General features: G+C 36.3%; 2 protein-coding genes and 1 long non-coding RNA gene across 6 annotated transcripts in view; 2 read left to right on the top strand and 1 right to left on the bottom strand.

Moving 5' to 3' along the window:
* The window catches only part of LOC123520229 (gonadotropin-releasing hormone II receptor-like), an 8,045-nt gene extending 7,843 nt beyond the window's left edge, over nucleotides 1–202 (top strand). The window contains exon 7 of the mRNA XM_045282339.1: nucleotides 1–202. This exon is cut by the window's left edge and continues 546 nt beyond it. The gene's annotated coding sequence lies outside the window, so the exon portion shown is untranslated.
* LOC123520212 (THO complex subunit 2-like) overlaps nucleotides 1–19,311 on the bottom strand; it is a 38,511-nt gene that overhangs the window by 2,114 nt on the left and 17,086 nt on the right. Inside the window, exons 23-30 of one of the 4 annotated variants that reach the window (XM_045282299.1) lie at nucleotides 18,568–18,804; nucleotides 17,937–18,013; nucleotides 17,295–17,478; nucleotides 16,635–16,780; nucleotides 16,096–16,127; nucleotides 3,334–3,456; nucleotides 2,393–2,503; nucleotides 2,128–2,230 (exon numbers count right to left, since the gene is read on the bottom strand). In XM_045282299.1, coding sequence (XP_045138234.1) covers nucleotides 3,368–3,456; nucleotides 16,096–16,127; nucleotides 16,635–16,780; nucleotides 17,295–17,478; nucleotides 17,937–18,013; nucleotides 18,568–18,804 — 765 coding nt within the window. In that variant the 3' untranslated portion in view covers nucleotides 2,128–2,230; nucleotides 2,393–2,503; nucleotides 3,334–3,367. Of the gene's footprint in view, nucleotides 1–2,127; nucleotides 2,231–2,392; nucleotides 2,504–3,297; nucleotides 3,457–12,344; nucleotides 16,128–16,634; nucleotides 16,781–17,294; nucleotides 17,479–17,936; nucleotides 18,014–18,567; nucleotides 18,805–19,311 lie in introns of those variants that run through there. The other 3 variants (XM_045282327.1, XM_045282308.1, XM_045282318.1) reach the window with 3 other exon arrangements.
* On the top strand, nucleotides 14,500–19,308 carry LOC123520237. Its single transcript, XR_006679205.1, has 2 exons — nucleotides 14,500–14,639; nucleotides 19,268–19,308. It is a non-coding gene; the product is annotated as an uncharacterized LOC123520237 (long non-coding RNA).

Here is a 19,311-nt window from a genome sequence, read left to right as displayed (position 1 = left end):
GGGTCCAGGGTCAGAGAGAGAGCCGGCCAATGAGGTGAAGGGTTACAAAGTGAAGGAAAGTGCACGTTTTAAAATCTGGGAAATACACGTTTACAATTTCTCTCAAAAAAATGTTAAAAGAATATTATGGAAATACTTTTAAAAAATACATCAGTTTTTAAAAGCGATGCGTGTGACATTGAGACGGAGGGAAAAAGTGTGTGTGTGCATCAACTAGAGAGTGTGTGTGTGTGTACCAACTAGAGTGTGTGTGTGTGCCAACTAGAGAGAGAGAGAGAGAGAGAGAGAGAGAGAGAGAGAGAGAGAGAGAGAGAGAGAGAGAGAGAGAGAGAGAGAGAGAGAGAGTGTGTGTGTGTGTACCAACCAGTGTGTGTGTGTGTGTGTACCAACCAGAGTGTGTGTGTGTGTGTGTGTCACTCAAGTGTATGCAAGTGTGTGTGTACAAACTAGAGAACGTGTGTGTGTGTGTGTGTGTGTGTGTGATGCGTCCGAGTTGGCAAGTGTTAATGTTGCTGCTGTTGCTAATACGAAGAATGATTACTACTAATAATAATCTGCTTTAAATGTGTACGTTGTTGTATAGTGTAGTTAAATATTCCAAGTTTTGTATATTAATCTATTATTATTATTATTATTATTATTATTATTATTATTATCTTTCAGTCAATAAATAAATGTGTATCGTCTCATTTTTTTTTTTTTATCCTTGAGGCCAAAATACCTGAAAATTACGTGTGTGTGTGTGTGCGACCTACAGACACACAGACAGACGGACAAAAGGCCTCAACACAGAAATACAAAGGAATTACAAAGAAAACACCAATATTCTTGTATCTAAATAATTTACTGATCTCTCTCTCTCTCTCTCTCTCTGAACAAAATGCAAATAAAAAGTAAATAGAAAACCAAGGGGAAGGAAACACAGACTCACACTTTCCAGTCATTAATGTCAAAAGGCCACACAAAATGAATTCAAGTGAGAAAAAGTTACAGGCTTCATAAAATACAGAAAAATAAATCGATTTCCTTGTTTTTTTTTTTTTTTCTTTCGAGACACAAAGAAAACGGGAAATTTATCAAAGTACATTTCATTCAAACAAACACACAAAAAAAAAAAAAAAAACGAAGAAATAAATCGAGAGTAAATGTGATACGAAAATAAATAAAAAAAAACGAGAAATACACAAAAAATGAAAAAAAAAAATTAAACGAAATACAAACGAGAAAAAAATAAAAAAATAAGCAAAAAATAAAAATAAAAACAAGTAAACAAATAAACAGAGAAAAAAAAATAGATAAACAAATATAACAAACAAAACACAAGTAGATTTTTTTTTTAACATAAGTTTACATTTTATTTTTCTATTTGTTAGTTTTGTTTCTTCAATGTCAAGCAAAAAGATCTGACACATTTTTTCAGCTTTTTTTTTCATTTATTTATTTTCTTTCATCTTTAAAAATCCGTCCTTTGTTTTGTTTGTGTTGCCAAGTTTGTCTTTATTCTCTTTCTTTCTTTCTTTCTCTCTCTCTTTCTTTCTATTCTATTCTATTTTTTTCTTCTTCCTTTTTATATTCTCTTTCTTTCTCTCTTTCTATTCTATTTTTTTCTTCTTCCTGTTTATATTCTCTCTCTTTCTCTTTCTTTCTTTCTTTCTTTTTTCAAGTTCTATTTTTTCTTCCTTTTTGTATTTTTTTTTTCATTTATATACAAAAAATCTGAAGACTATTCTAACTCTCTCTCTCTCTCTCTCTCTCTCTCTCTCTCTCTTTCAGAAATCACATTTGCACTAAAAATAGGTTTTCATTGCACCCTTAAATCTCTCTCTCTCTCTCTCTCTCTCTCTCTCTCTCTCTCTCTCTTCTAAAAGTTACAAATGTGGGTCCCTTACTAATCTTTCTCTCTTTCTTTCTCTCTCTCTCTCTTCAATTACATAAGAAAAGCCACAATAATAATAATAATAATAATAATAATAATAATAATAATAAAAATAATAATAATAATCATAAACACACATGTCATTGAGAGAATAAATAAATAAAAAAAAAAAAAAACAAGTGTGTGTGTGTGTGTGTGTGTGTGTGTGTGTGTGTGTGTGTGTGTGTGTGTGTGTGTGCGTTAGTTCTTCCTTTTGTGTCTCGTTGTTGGCTTCTCATATTCTCTCTCATATTCATACTCGCCACGGTGGGAGTCCTTCGTGGAGTAGCGATCGTGGTACTCCTCCACCTCCACCTGATGGGGTAGAAGTAGTAGTAGTAGTAGTAGTAGTAGTAGTAGTAGTAGTAGTAGTAGTAGTAGTAGTAGTAGTTAAGAAGAAGAACAACAAGAAAACATCACAATACATTACTTTTCACATTCTCTCTCTCTCTCTCTCTCTCTCTCTCTCTCTCTTACCCTGTGTCTATGCTTGTGTTCCTCTTCCTGTCTTCCATTTGACTTCATCCGTTCCTCTCCACCCTTCTTCCTCTTCTGTTCCACATCCACGCCCTCATCCTGCGAGCGGTCCTGTCAGGAGGAGGAGGAGGAGGAGGAGGAGGAGGAGGAGGAGGAGGAGGAGGAGGAGGAGGAGGAGGAGGAGAAAAGGTGAATGTGGTAAGATGAGAAGATAATGTGGAGGAAAGGTGGAGGAAAAGTGGAGGGAAGGTGGAGGGAAGGTGGAGGAAAGGTGGAGGAAAAGTGGAGGAAAAGTGGAGGAAAGGTGGAGGAAAAGTGGAGGGAATGTGGAGGGCAGAAATGGAGGTAAAAATATCGTCTTTTAATTTCTGTGCATATAATAATAATAATAATAATAATAATAATAATAATAATAATAATAATAATAATAATAATAATAATAATAATAATCTCACTTTTACACTCCCAGTCTCTCTCTCTCTCTTTCTCACAAACACACACACACGCCCGGTAGCTCAGTGGTTAGAGCGGTGGCTTCACAAGCCAGAGGACCGGGGTTCGATTCCCCGGCCGGGTGGAGATATTTGGGTGTCTCCTTTGACGTGTAGCCCCTGTTCACTGTTCACTGTTCACTGTTCAGTGTTCACTGTTCAGTGTTCACTGTTCACTGTTCAGTGTTCACCTAGCAGTGAGTAGGTAGGGGATGTAAATGGAGGAGTTGTGAGGTTGTTGTCCCGGTGTGTGGTGTGTGCCTGGTCTCAGGCCTAGCCCAAGATCGGAAACAATGAGCTCTGAGCTCGTTCCGTAGGGTAACGTCTGGCTGTCTCCTCACACACTGCACCACATCAAACACTGAATTACACTCACACACACACACTCTCCTTCTCTCAATCACAGACACTCACTCTCTCTCTCTCTCTCTCTCTCTGTCAGTGACTCACCCTCTTCCTCTCTTTCTTCTCCCTCTTAGAGTCTTTAGGGGAGGGAACGCACTCTGGCTCTCTTGATTTTGACCTTTCCTTGTGCTTGTGGTCGCGGCGAGAAGCTTCCTCCTTGCCACGGCTCTGATGATGACACCACACACCTGTCACCACACGCCTGTCACCACCACACCTGCCGCCACACACCATCACCACCACCACACCTGCCGCCAACACCACCGCTACCATCACACCTGCCGTCAAAATCACTAACACACACCTGTCACCACACACCTGTCACCACCACCACCACCACCACTACTACTAACACCATCAAACCTGCCACCAACGCCACTACTTCAATTCCGGTGCTCTCTCTCTCTCTCTCTCTCTCTCTCTCTCTCTCTCTCTCTCTAAATATCTGCCTAGTTTTTTTTTCTTTTTTTGTTTTTTGTTTGGTTTGGGTAGTGTTGAGAGGTCTACACACACACACACACACACACACACACACACACACACACACACACACACACACACACACACACACACACACACACACACACACACACACACACACACACACACACACACACACACACACACACACACACACGTACATACATATTTCAGCCTCGTTTTTTTTATACAAGTTTTTTTTTGTCTTATTTTACACACACACACACACACACACACACACACACACACACACACACACACACACACACACACACACACACACACAAACCTGCTGTGTATAAGGGAATAAAGACAAGTTAATGACACACAGATGAACTAAATGAACAAATTGTAATAATGAGAAATGGAAGGAACAGGATGACTACTAAATAAATAAATAAAATAAAATCAACAAAAACATATATGAAGGAACTAGTATTTGTCTAAGAAATGGCAACTTTTCACGAGCTTCACACAGACATACGGACATAATGCTGGGAAAATGTGGTCTAATTGGTAACACGATGGAAGGAAGGAAGGAAGGAAGGAAGGAGAAAGAAAGAATGAAGGAAATTATACTCTCCATTCTTTTACAAATTTAGAAGGAAGACAGACAGACAGACAGACAGACAGATAGATAGATAGACTGAGACACACATGCAATACAGACAGACAGAAAGATAGATAGATAGATAGATAGATAGATAGACATAGAGACAGACATGCATAAGACAGACAGACAGACAGATAGAAATATAGATAGATAGATAGACAGAAGTATAGATAGATAAATAGAAAGGTAAACAAACAGCAAAACAGAAAATAAGGAAAGAAAGACAGACAGACAGACAGACAGACAGACAGACAGACAGACGTATGAAAAATAAAACAAAGATAGATAGATAAAGATAGTGATACAGACAGACAGACAGACAGACAGACAGACAGACAGACAGACAGATAGACAGACAGACAGATAGACACCAACATGCAAAGTCTTCATAAAATAATAATAAATAAATAAATAAATAAATAAATAAATAAATAAATAAATAAACAAAGGAAAGGAAAGGAAGAAAAAAATAACATGCAAAAAAAAAAAAAAAATAAAAATAAAATGAAAATAGAAAAAAGAAATGAAAAAAAAAAATAAGAAATTAAATGGAAAATTCAGAAAAAGTGATAAATGAAAGGAAGGAAAAGAGAAATAAATGTGTAGATGATGAAAAAATGTGAAAATACTCAAATTCTTAAGTTGCATGTGAAAGTAGGCAATTTATTAACCCCTTCAGTACTGGGACACATTTCTACCTTGAGATTTGTGTACCATTAGACCATTTTATTGACATTATCAAGGGTCTATGAAGGGCAGAAGATTAATGGTCCACAGTCTTCACCATTTAACCCCTTCAGTACAAGGACACATTTTTACCTTGAGATTTGTGTACCATTAGACCATTTTATTGACATTAGGAAGGGTCTATGGAGGTCAGAAGATTAATGGCCACAATCTTCACCATTTAAACCCCTTCAGTACTGGGACACATTTTTACCTTGAGATTTGTGTACCATTAGACCATTTTATTGACATTAGGAAGGGTCTATAAAGGGCAAAAGATTAATGGCCACAGTCTTCACTATTTAAACCCTTTCAGTACTGGGACACATTTTTACCATGAGTTTTGTGTACCATAAGACCATTTTATTGACATTAGGAAGGGTCTATGGAGGTCAGAAGATTAATGGTCCACAGTCTTCACTATTTTAATCCCCCACATGAGTTTTACCTTAAGTTTTATGTACCATTAGACCATTTTATTGACATTAGCAAGGGTCTATGGAGGGCAGAAGATTAATGGCCACAGTCTTCACTATTTTAACCCCCCACATGAGTTTCTGAAGCTGTATAAAATCACCAAATAGTCACCAGAGTGAATATGGAAACACGTCATGCTACTGAAGGGGTGAAGAGTTTGATGTGAAGGTAAGTCAAGTTTTTAAGAAGGTTTGAAGAAAGAAAATGAACAAAAGAGAATGGAAAGACTTGAAGGAATGTCAATAAAAAGGAAGGAAGGAAAGGAAGACAAATTAATGAATGAATGAAAATAAAAAGTAGAAAAATGTTAATGAAAAGAAGGAAGAAAGACACAAATTGATAATGAATGATAATAATGAATGCAAAGATAAGAAAAAAATGAAAAAAAAAATGTAATAATAATGATGAATAAATAAGAGAACTAGAGAAATTGAAAAGAAAATGAATAATAATAAATAAATCAGAGAAACACAAATAAATGATAAATGAAAGAAAAAAAATAAAAAAGAAGAAAAAAAAAGAATGTAAATAATAATGAATAAATAAGAGAAACAGACAAATACAATGATAATAGTGGAAAAAGGAAGAAAAAAGAATAATTGACACTGAGGAAAGAAAATAAATAAATAAATAAATAGAAAGCAATGAATGATGATGAATAAGAAAACAAACGAGAGAGAGAGAGAGAGAGAGAGAGAGAGAGAGAGAGAGAGAGAGAGAGAGAGAGAGAGAGAGAGAGAGAGAGAGAGAGAGAGAGAGAGAGAGAGAGAGAGAGAGAGAGAGAGAGAGAGAGAGAGAGAGAGAGAGAGAGAGAGAGAGAGAGAGAGAGAGAGAGAGAGAGAGAGAGAGAGAGAAAGCATATATTTTCACTAATTAAGAAAACTATTAAGAAAAGCAACAATATATAAAAATAATAAATAAATAAATAAATAAATAAATAAATATATAGTAGAAAAAAAAAAAACTAAATAAATAAAATAAAGAATAGATTTTTATATTTCGATTTCCATTTTCTTTTTTATTTTTTGACCTTCATTTCCAAACTATCTCCAATTTCAACACACCACACCAATATTTTAGCTCTATGACTCAAATTTGAACTTTATGACTCAAAATTCAACTCTATGACTCAAATTTGAACTTTATGACACAAAATTCAACTCTATGACTCAAATTTGAACTTTATGACACAAAATTCAACTCTATGACTCAAATTTGAACTTTATGACTCAAAATTCAACTCTAAGACTCAAATTTAAACTTTATGACTCAAATTTTAGCTGACTCAAATTTGAACTTTGACTCAAATTTTAGCTCTATGACTCAAATTTGAACTGTATGACTCAAAATTTAACTCTATGACTCAAATTTGAACTTTTACGACACAAATTCAACTCTATGACTCAATATTTAACTCTAAGACTCAAATTTGAACTTTGACTCAAAATTCAACTCTGACTCAAATTTGAACTTTTTGACTCAAAATTCAACTCTAAGACTCAAATTTGAACTTTGACTCAAAATTCAACTCTAGGACTCAAATTTGAAATTTATGACTAAAAAATTCAACTCTAAGACTCAAATTTGAACTTTATAACTCAAATTTTAGCTCTATGACTCAAATTTGAACTTTTATGACTCAAAATTCAACTCTAAGACTCAAATTTGAACTTTATGACTCAAATTTGAGCTCTATGACTCAAATTTAAACTGAATGACTCATATTTGAACTGTGACTCAAATTTGAACTGTATGACTCAAATTTAACTGTATGACTCAAATTTGAGTTCTGACTCAAATTTGAACTCTGACTCCAATTTGACTCTGTGAGTCAAAATTGAACTAAGTGACTCAAATTTGAGCTCTGTGACTCAAATTTGAACTGACTGACAAATTTGAACCGACTCAAAATTGAACTCTATGACTCAAATTTAAACTAAGTGACTCAAATTTGAGCTCTATGACTCAAATATCAACTCTGACTCAAAACTGAACTGTGACTCAAATTTGAACTGTATGACTCCAAAATTTGAACTGTATGACTCAAATTTGTACTGTATGACTCAAATTTGAACTGACTCAAATTTTAGCTCTATGACTCAAATTTGAGCTTTAAGACTCAAATTTAAACTGTATGACTCAAACTTGAACTCTGACTCAAATTTGAACTCTATGACTCAAATTTGGACTCTATGACTCAAATTTGAAGTGAATGACTCAAAATTTTACTGTATGCCTCAAATTTTAACTGTGACTCAAAATTTGAACTCTGACTCAAATTTGATCTCTATGACTCAAATTTAAAATGATTCATAAAACAAAACTTATGTGTACTTACCGACTCACCTCCTGTGCCCATGTGCATGTGTGTGCGTGTGCGTGTCGTGCATGTATGAGTGCAAATATGTGCGTGTGTGCGTACATGTGTGGGGTGGATTGTGTGTGTGTGTGTGTGTGTGCGTACGAGACCCCATTTGGTAGGGTTTCGTGTACACACACACACGCACACATACACACACACATGTACGCGTTACAAGGGTGTGGTGGCTTGTGCTGGCTGGCTGACCTGCTTCCTCTCTTCCTCTCCCTTTCTCTTTTTTCTCTCCCTTCCTCTTTTTTTTCTCTCTCTATTTTCAACTTAAGTAAAATAAATGCACTTTTTCTTTCTTCCTTTTTTCTTCTTTCATCACTAAAGGAAGTAAAATTGTTTGTTTGTTAATGTACTTGTTTGTTTGCCTTTCCATTGTTGTTTACGAGAATCTTCACAATTTTGTTTATTAATGCACTTGTTTTGTTTGCCTTTTTATTGTTGTTTACGAGATTATTGCAACCCTTTTCTTAATATCTTCACTTCTTTCTTCATTTCTTCCTCTCCTTCTCTTTCTCTTCCTTTCCCTCCACTAAAACATTCAATCGATAATATTTTTCTTTATTTTACTTCTCTTCAAATCTTTCTCTATCAAAATAAAATAACATAACTTTTCTTTTTCATATTTACTCCTCCTCCTCCTCTTTCTTTTCTCTCTTTTCTCTCTTTCTTTCAACTAAATCAATAATACATTTTGTTCTTCATTTTACTTTTTTTTTTTTACTCTTTCTATCAAATAACCTTCTTTTTCCATCTCTACTGCTCTTCCTCCTTTTTTCTTTCTCTTTCTCTCTCCCTCTTTCAAAATAACATAACTTTATTATTTCCATATCTCCTCCTCCTCCTCTTTCCTTTCTCTCTTTCTCCTTCCCTCTTTCAAAATAACTTTCTTTTTCCACATCTCCTCCTCCTCCTTTCTCTCTTTCTCTCTCCCTCTTTTCTTTCCACTCAAACCACCAAAACTCACAATCTTTGACTAACATTTCACTGCCTCCTTCTCTGTCTTTCATAACTTTCCTAATGCAATGAACACTTCAACTATTTCACGTTCACCTCACTCACTTTCAATCTAATTATCATCATTTTATCTATTATCATTGTATTTCTTATTTTCTTTTTTCTTTTCTTTCTTTAAAATTTCACTCTTTATTTATTCTTCGATTATGTTAGTTTTCGTTTATATTTTTTTCTTTCTTTCATTTTTTTTCTCTGTGCAATTAATACTGTTTTAGTGTACCTCCTCCTCCTCCTCCTCTTCTTCTTCTTCTTTTCTCTCTCTCTCTCTCTCCTCCTCCTCCTATTTTCCTCCTTATTCTTCTTTCTGTTGTCAATTTTCTACAGTTCTAATCATCACCCACTCCAAAGTCATTTTTTGTTTCATTCTTCTACATAAAAAGTCTTTTCATTCTACAAAACAGTGTCTAAAGAGTCTTAACTTCAATATTCCTCCTCTTTTTCCCTTCTATTTTCCTTCTTTTTCCTGTATCTCTCTTTTCCTTTCCTTGTTTCCTTGTACTAAAATTTTCTAAGTGCATTTTTTTGTCTCTCCTTTTCCCACCGTTAAAATTTCCTTGCATCGTTTTCTTTTCCTTGATTTTTTGCATTTTTCTTGATTTTTTTTGCAGTTTTCTTGGTTTTTATTAATTTCTCAGGGTTTAAAGTTTTCCTGTAATCTTTTTCCTTGTTTTCTGATCTTCATAATTGTTTTTTTTTTTTTTTCTTTTCCTTGTCTTCAATTCATTTCCGACAATCTTTTCTTTCAGTCTTGTGTCTTTTTTTTCTTTCTTTTCCTATCTTTATTTCATTTCCTGCAATCTTTTCCCAGTTTCTGTTCATAAGTTTTTTTTCCTTTTCTTTTCTTTCTTTTCCTATTTTCATTTCATTCCGACCCACCCAAAAATAAATTAAACAAAGCCTTTTTTTCCATCTTTTCATTTGATTTCATTCAATGTTCTAACCTTCATCATCATCATCATCATCATCATTACTACCACCACCATCACCATTATCATCATCACTGCACTTCCTTCCACACTTTCCCTTCACCACCACCACATCACCACATCACCATCTTCATAATCAATCCTTTTCACTACCACCATCATCATTTATGTGTCAAAACTTCACCACACTTTCGTCATGAGGTAAATGGCATATACAAACATCACTCTCACTTTCTCTCTCTCTCTCTCTCTCTCTCTCACTATCACAGTCAAAAATAAATATGATCCCTAAAAATTTATCACAATCAGAAAACTTTGCTAGAAATATTAGACCATTGAGACGAACTGGATGGTGAAATAATGGTGTCCTATCACTATCTGGGCGCCGAGGGGACATGTGTGGCTGTGGAGATGATGCACAGAGCTGTTGTGGGGTTATGGGGGTGCGGAATCGATGAGGGAGTGAGTAAGTGTTTTTTAGTTTGATTTTGTGACTTAGAGAGAGGAAAGATGTATTTATTTTATGGATTGGGAAAGTAAATGAATAAATAAATGATTAAGTAGATTAAATAAGGATGGGTGTTTTATTTTCATTTGTGACTAAAAGAGAGAAAGAGAAATAAAACAAATGATCTAATTTAAGGAGGAAGAGAAATTAATAAATGAAACAAATAAATAAATAAATAATTAAACAAGAGGAAGGATGTTTGACTTTCATTTGACTGAGGAAAAAAAAAAAATATATTGTATCAATTCAACGGTTCATGGAAAAAAATAATAATAAATAAATAAATAAATAAACGATAGATATTTGACGTTCATTTGTGACGAAAAAAGAGAAAATTCAAACAAACTAAACAAACAAAAACAAGATCAATTTACACAACACTCATAGAAACATTTGTGGCACTTAGAAAAAAAAATAAATAAAAAAAAAGGAAAAGAAAAAGAATTAATGTATAGCAATGAGATGGTTTGTGTGCGTGTGTGTGTGTGTGTGTGTGTGTGTGTGTGTGTAAAATTTCTGTATAGCAATGAGATGGCTAGAAAAATAGAACGCTAATGTTTGTGTTTGTGTGTGTGTGTGTGTGTGTGTGTGTGTGTGTGTGTGTGTGTGTGTGTGTGTGTGTGTGTGTGTGTGTGTGTGTTTGACTGTTTGATCTGGTGCAGTCTCTGACGAGACAGCCAGACGTTACCCTACGGAACGAGCTCAGAGCTCATTATTTCCGATCTTGGGATAGGCCCAAGACCAGGCACACACCACGCACCAGGACAACAAGGTCACAACTCCTCGATTTACAACCCGTACCTACTCACTGCTAGGTGAACACTGAACACTGAACAGTGAACAGTGAACAGGGGCTACACGTCAAAGGAGACACACCCAAATATCTCCACCCGGCCGGGGAATCGAACCCCGGTCCTCTGGCTTGTGAAGCCAGCGCTCTAACCACTGAGCTATCGGGCGTGTATGTGTGTGTGTGTGTGTGTGTGTGTGTGTGTGTGTGTGTGTGTAGTGAGCATACATATAAATCTCTGTGCACTGATGTATACATAAATAAATGTATTCTTTCCTTTTATCTAATACCTGAACTGTTACAAATGCCTTCCTAGTTATAGTATACATACACACAAACACACGAACACACACACACACACACACACACACACACACACACACGTACATACACACATATATCTGCTTTGTGTGTGATTTGAATATATACATACATATATACAGAGTGTGTGTGTGTGTGTGTGTGCGTGCGTGCGTGTGTGTGTGTGTACATTTTTTGAACTTCCTAAATCCCTACACAATTTGTACTGAATTCTGAACACGCACACACACAAGCACGTACACACACACACACGTACACACAAACACACACCTAAACAAACACAACAATCTTATCCGTTCTTGTTCCATTAACCAACTTTCACAAGAAAATAGAAAAAAAAAGAAAGAAAAATATCTGAGGCACTTTTTTCCTTCCTCCTCCTCCCTTCTTCTTCTTCTCCTCTTCTTCTTATTCTTCATTTTCTACTTTCTTGTAATCCCAATAATACTTTTCAAATTTGACACAATACTTCACAAAAAAAAAAAAAAAACACTAAATTCTTCTTTAATAATCGTGAACCACTCAATAAATTAAATAGTTTCCATTATCTTCCTTTATTCTTTTCTATTCATTTATTTAAGCTTTTTTTTTTCAGCAAATTCAAAAGTTGTTTACTATTCTGTGTACATACACGTCTCCAGCTTGTGTGTGTGTGCGTGTACGTGTAGGAATCCACACACGTGACTGCTTATCTCCTTGTCTGTCTATCCGTTTGTCTATCTGTCCCCACCACCACCACCACCACCACCACCACCAGTGCTTTGTCTTCTCAATCCACTTATTCTTCTCTTTAAATTCTTCTTGTGATTTATTTGATATTCTTCTGTGCCTGTGTGTGTGTGTGTGTGTGTGTGTGTGTGTGTGTGTGTGTGTGTGTGTGTGTGTGTGTGTGTGTGTGTGTGTGTGTGTTTAATCTTTTGTAACTTTTATTGCTTTGAGTTCATGACCAATTTTTCTTTTCCTTTCTTTTCTTTTCTTTCTCCTCTTAGTTCCTGCCACCCCCACCCACCCCACACACACACACACACACACACACACACACACACACACACACACACACACACACACACACACACACACACACATCAATTCATCGTTTGACTCTCCACACAATAGTTTTCATTTTTTCATTCATGTTTACACATTCAGAGGAAATAATATCTTTTAATCTCTCTCTCTCTCTCTCTCTCTCTCTCTCTCTCTCTCTCTCTCAGTAAAGCAACCTCTAAATCAGACAAAGGTGGAATATAAAGCAAATGGATAGATAAATAGATAAAGGCAAATATTTTCCTTCCTAACTCAAAAATATAAAATAAATATAAATAGATAAAAAACAGCCATGAAAACTTCCATTCCTAACTTGAACATAAATAAATAAATAAATAAATAAATAAATAGATAGATAGATAAATAAAAGATCAAAAGAGCCATTATTGTCATGTGCTTCTAATCTCTAACCTGTCTTTGTTACACGGCACAATCTCTTTAATACACTCCCTGCCTGCGGCCACAAACACACTTCCTTTACTGACACACACTCTGCTACACACACACACACTTCCTTCACTGACACACACTCTGCTACACTCACACACACTTCCTTCACTGACACACACTCTGCTACACACACACACACACTTCCTTCACTGACACACTGCTACACACACACACTTCTCCACAAACACACTTCCTTCACTGGTACACTTTGACACAAACAGATATTGAGACAAGACATTATGAGCCACACTCGAATCCTGTACACACACACACACACACACACACAAACATAAATACACTGTGGTTTCTCTCACTAGTAAATTCTGCACCTACTGACCACTGGGGGCCTCACCTAACCTAACCTCATGTCCTACTGTCCTTGCATTCCTACTCTGCATCCTATCATCCTCTTATGCTCCAACACACACACACACACACACAATCGCACACACAAGCATTGGTCACACACACACACACACACACACACACACACACACACACACACACACACACACACACACACACAGAGGGTTAGTTCATGTTTTTAATCCATTCAGGCAAGATTGTTTGTTTGTTGTTGTTTATAGCATTATTATTGTTGTTTATTATTCACTGCTATCATTATTTTCTTCTTCATCTACTACTCTTACTGTTTATCATTTAGTCCTATTACTATTATTATTATTATTATTTTCTCTTCTTCAATTCTTCTAACACTTCTACTGTCCAATTATTTCATCTCCTCTTATGGCGTTCCTAACTTTCGTGTTTTATCTCTCTCTCTCATTTTTATCATTATTTCTCAACCGTTCCTAACTTTTATCTTTTCTCTCTCTCTCTCTCTCTCATATTTATCATTATTTCCCTACCGTTCCTAACTTTTCCTAACTCTTGTCTATCTTCATTATTCTTGACTTTATCTTTTTTTTCTCTATCTTTACTGCATCCATCATTATTTTATTTCTGTCTCCCATTTTCTACATTATCTTTATTCGTACATTCATCATTTTTTCTTTATTTTCTTTAGTTTTCTTATCGCATCTTTGCCAATTTTTATATCTATTTTTGTCTATGGCGTTCCTAATCTTTGTCTCTCTCTCTCTCTCCTCTCTCTCATATTTATCTATTTCTTCAGTATTCTTGACTTTTTCTTCTTTTTTTCTATCTTTTTCCTTTCTTACATCTTTATTGCACTCATCATTATTTCCTCTACCTATCATCATTATCTAACTTCTTTGTCTCCTATTCTTTACCTTATTTTAACTAGTACATCTACCATTTCTCTTTATTTTTCTAGTATTCTTAACCTCTCTCTGTTTCATCTTTATTGCATCTATCATTATTATTTCTCCTAGTCTTCCTTTCGTCTCTCCTCTTAAGATTTCTAAAGCAAAATGGTCTCTCTCTCTCTCTCTCTCTCTGTTTGTCTGTCTCTATTTCTATCTCTCTCTGCAGTCCTCCACCAGCCAGCTCCTCTCTGTTCCTTGTGGCCAATCTCTCTCTCTCTCTCTCTCTCTCTCTCTCTCTCTCTCTCTCTCTCTCTCTATCTCTATCTCCCTATGCAGTCTTCCACCAGCCAGCTCCTCTCTGTTCTTTGTGTCCAATCTCTCTCTCTCTCTCTCTCTCTCGTTTTGGTAAAGTGAAATAGCTTACAATTATCATTAGATTATTTCAACCTCTCCTCCTCCTCTTCCACATTCTCTCTCTCTCTCTCTCTCTCTCTCTCTCTCTGTGTGTGGCCAATCAATCAGCAGGCCAGGCAAGGCAAGTCAAGGCAAGGCAATGCAAGGCAGGGCAAGGCAGGTGTGACAGATGACTGTTTGGTCAGATTAAAATGAATTAAAATGACAGGCACAGCTGAATAACAATGGCTCTTTTATCAAAGGCTGTCTGTCACACATGCACTCACACACACACACACACACACACACACACACACACACACACAAAGCAGACTAAGAGGGTTTACTTACAAGATTAAATTGACTACTTTTTGTTATATCGTGTGTGTGTGTGTGTGTGTGTGTGTGTGTGTGTGTGTGTGTGTGTGTGTGTGTGTGTGTGTGTGTGTGTGTGTGTGTGTATCCCTGCACAATCCACTGGGCTTGTCCAAAAAAATGCACACAAACGCACACGGCCTCACTTCTCATGTGCGTCATTTTTCCGTGTGTGTGCGTGTGTGTCTGCACGTCTTCACCAATAAATTAAATGAAAACAAACGTACGTACACTTCACTCGGGGTTTGGGGGGTGTGTGCGTTTGTGTGTTCATCAGGTACTGTCGGAACTAGAGGGGAAATTTCATGAAAGAGTTTGTTTGTTTTGTTTTGTTTTTGCACATTTTTTCAGGTACACAAAATCTCGAAGTTCTGTTTGTTTTGTCCGACTGTCCGTTTGTCCGTTTGTCTTGATTGAGCACTGAGTTGATTAATTGTTTGTTTATTTGTCTCTCTTTTCTTTCATCGATCTCTTTTCTCTCTCTCTCTCTTTCTCTTTCTCAATGTAATAATGTTGCTTAATCTTTTTTCTCTCTATCTCTCTTTATCTTTCTCGATGTAATAATGTTTTTAATCTTTCTCTCTCTATCTCTTTCTCTTTCGCTGCGTCACGAGAAGCAAAATATGATCTATCTTTCTTTCTCTAATTTCTCTTTCTTTCTCTCTCTCTTTTTTTGGTGAGGCTTACAATATCTTTCAATTTGTCATTATCTTTCCAGCCGAGGGGAGGGGGGCCTGGCGGGGCGGACAGGGGGCGACACAGCAGCGGGGCCAAGGAAGGGGGGAGGGTCGGGGCAGCCAAAACATTACCAGGTCACTGTGCGGGTCATCTCAGGTCACCCGGGAAGAGGAAGGGCAGCCAGGCGGAGAACGGTAGAAATCAGAGGTAATTTGGCAGTGCAGTCGGTCCATCAGGTTGTGTGTGTGTGGGGTGGAGGGAAGCACATCCTCGCGACCCCTCTCTCTCTTTCTCTCTCTCTCTATCGCTCTCTCTCGCTCGCTCGCTCCCTCTCGCTCTCTCTCGCGCCTTAACACTAACACTGGAAATAAGACTATGTTGGCTCACCCTTCAAGTGTTGCATACTGACCTTGCCGTGTTCTGTCTTGCGCCGCTTTGAACCTGAAACACAAAGAAACACTGTGTTGTCTCAAAGGAAATGGGGAGGAAAAATGTGTTGCTTCAAATGAAATGGGAGGAAAATTGTGTTGCCTCAAATTAAATGGGAAGAAAATTGAGTTGCTTCAAATGATAACACAAAGTTTAAGTGTTGCCATAAATGAAATGAGCAGAAGAAAACATTATTTCAATTCCATTTATCTATTTATTTAATTTACTTATTCATTTATCTGTTGTTGTTGTTGTTGTTGTTATGTGGCAAACATTTTCTTCACTTCAGTTTAAAAAGAAATAAGAAAAAAAAAAAATAGGAAACAAAAATAAAAAATACAAACAGACAGAGAGACAGACAGACAAATGGACAGACAGACAGACAGACAAACGGAAAGAGACAGACAAGCAGAAAAATGGACAAAGAGCCAGACAGACAAACAGAAAGACAGACAAACAGAAAGACAAACAGACAAGACACACAGACAGACAGACCGACAAACGGACAAACGGACATACCTCTTGGTGAAGCCTCGGGTGGATCCATCTTGGCGGAAGTTGATGAAGTGTTGGAAGTCGCGCTGCCCTCTCTCTCTCTCTCGCTCTCTCTCTCTCTCCCCTCGCTCCCTCTCCTCCCTCTCCTCCTGGAACTCTTCCTCCTCCTGCTGTGAGTGAGAGAGAGTGAGTCAGTGAGAGAGAGAGAGAGAGAGAGAGAGGATGAAACAAGTATTAAGAATGTAAGAAGAAAAGAATGAAAGAATGAATGAAAGAAAAGAAAATGAAGGAAATGGAATGGAGGAAATAGAAATAATGAGAGGAAAAGAAGAAAAAGAAAGAAAAGGAAAATGAAAATAAAAGAAAAAATGAGAAATGGAAAAAAAAAGAATGAAGGAAAAGAAGAAAACAAAGGAAAGAGAATGAAAATGGAGGAAAAGAATAGAAGGAACAGGAGAAAAAAGAAGAAAAGAAAGAAAAATGAAAAAAAGAAAAAGATAAGAAAAGGAAACAAGAAGTATGAAAATATATAATCACTCACTAACTCACTCTCTCTCTCTCTCTCTCTCTCTCACTCACTCACTCACTCACTCACTCACTCACTCACTCACTCACTCACTCACTCACTCTCTCTCTCTCTCTCTCTCTCTCTCTCTCTCTCTCTCTCTCTCTCTCTTTCTTTACCTTGATCTTCTTGGATTCTTTAACTCTCTTCCTTGGCTTCTCCTTCTCCTCTCTCTCCTCCTTTTCCTTCTCTTTCTTCTTCTCCTTCTCCTCTCTCTTCTTCTCCTCTGGCCTCTTCCCTTCTCCCTCTTCTCCTCCTCCCCCCTTCTTCTCTCCCCCTTCTCTCTTCTCTTTGGCTAATTTGCTGCAGAGAAAAAGAAAACGTGGAAATTTTGACAATGAAATAATAAAAGAAATTACCAGAAAAAATAAATTAATAAATTCGCCACAAGTCTTAAAAAAAAAATAAATAATGTAAAATGTAAACAGGGAAATTAATAAATGAATTCGTGAAAAAATCCTTAAAAAATTGAATGAATAAAAAAAAATAGAGAAGAAAATTGACCATAAAAAAAATAATAATAGAAATAAATAAATTGACCATAAAAATCTAAAAAAAATAAGAAATAAATAAATGGACCATGAAAATCTGAAAAAAATAATAAAAAAAATAGAAATAAATAAACTGACCACAAAAAATAAATAAATAAAAAATAAAAATAAATTAATGGACCACAAAAATCTTAAAAACAAATAAATAAATAAATAAATAAAGCAAACAATGACTTAAGTCCAGAATATAGCAATGTTTCCTCCACTGACCTGTTATTCTCTCCCTTCTTTGTCTCCCTCTCCTCCTTCACCTCCACGTCCCCATTGGCCACCTCCACTGCCTCAGCCTGCACGGTGGAGAGAACATGTAAACAAACCACACACAAGGAGAGAAACTGTAAACCAATGACAGACAAGGAGGAAAATGTAAACAATCCATAACATCCACAGAAAAAGGAGAGAAAATGTAAACAAATGAGAGAAAATGAGAGAAAATGTAAACAAATGATGGACAAGGAGGGAAAATGTAAACAATCCATAACATCCATAGAGAAGGAGAGAAAATGTAAACAGACACCTGCAGAGAGAAAATGTAAACAAACAATCTCTGGAGAAAAGGAGAAAATGTAAACAAACCATAGTGTCTGGAGATAAAATGTACACAAACAGACACCTGCGGAGAGAAAATGTAAACAAACAGACACTTCGGAGAGAAAATGTAAACAAACAGACACTTCCGGAGATAAAATGTAAACAAACAACAACCTCCAGAGAGAAAATGTAAACAAACAGACACTTCCGGAGATAAAATGTAAACAAACAGACACTTCCAGAGAGAAAATGCAAAAAAAAAAAAATAAATAAATAAATAAAAAAAAATAAATAAATAAATAAATCTCACCTGTTTGATATCCACCTGCTCAGCGTTAGTGCCTTTGCTGTCCCCCCCACTGGCACTCCCTGATGTGGCGGCACTGTCCGGGGTGCCGTTGACTTTCTGTGCTGCTGGGGTGCGCTTGGGGACAATGTGGAATTCTGGTTCTTGTGGCAGATTGGGCTTGATTGCCTTCAGCCGCCCAGAGTAACTGTTGGCCAGCACATACAGGTCGTTTCTGCTGTTCCGTTCTTGTATTTTGACCTGTAATGGTGGTAATAGTAGTAGTAGTAGTAGTAGTAGTAGTAGTAGTAGTAGTAGTAGTAGTAGTAGTAGTAGTAGTAGTAGTAAAAATCATTCATATCTATTTTTTTTTGCTTCTTTTTCATGTTTTGTGGTTATATTTCCCTCTCTCTCTCTCTCTCTCTCTCTCTCCTTTTATTTTCTCAATCTCTCTCTCTCTCATAGTTCAATCATGTTACCTCTCTCTCTCTCTCTCTCATTTTCCTTCCTCCTTTTTATTTTCTCTCAATCTCTCTTTCTTTTCATCTTATTCATAGTTCAATCATGTTACCCCTCTCTCTCTCTCTCTCTCTCTTTCTCTCTCTATCACTTCCTTCCTCCCTTTTTCATCTAATTTGTCATAACCAACTATTTTGTTCTAAGTTCTCTCTCTCTCTCACACCATCTAATTTTTCATAACATTAACCCTTATTTTTGTTCTAAGTCTCTCTCTCTCTCTCTCTCTCTCTCTCTCTCTCTCTCTCTCAC

This window comes from Portunus trituberculatus, chromosome 7, assembly GCF_017591435.1.
Source record: "Portunus trituberculatus isolate SZX2019 chromosome 7, ASM1759143v1, whole genome shotgun sequence".
NCBI classification, from domain to species: domain Eukaryota; kingdom Metazoa; phylum Arthropoda; class Malacostraca; order Decapoda; family Portunidae; genus Portunus; species Portunus trituberculatus.
This window is presented reverse-complemented; position numbering and strand designations above follow the sequence as displayed.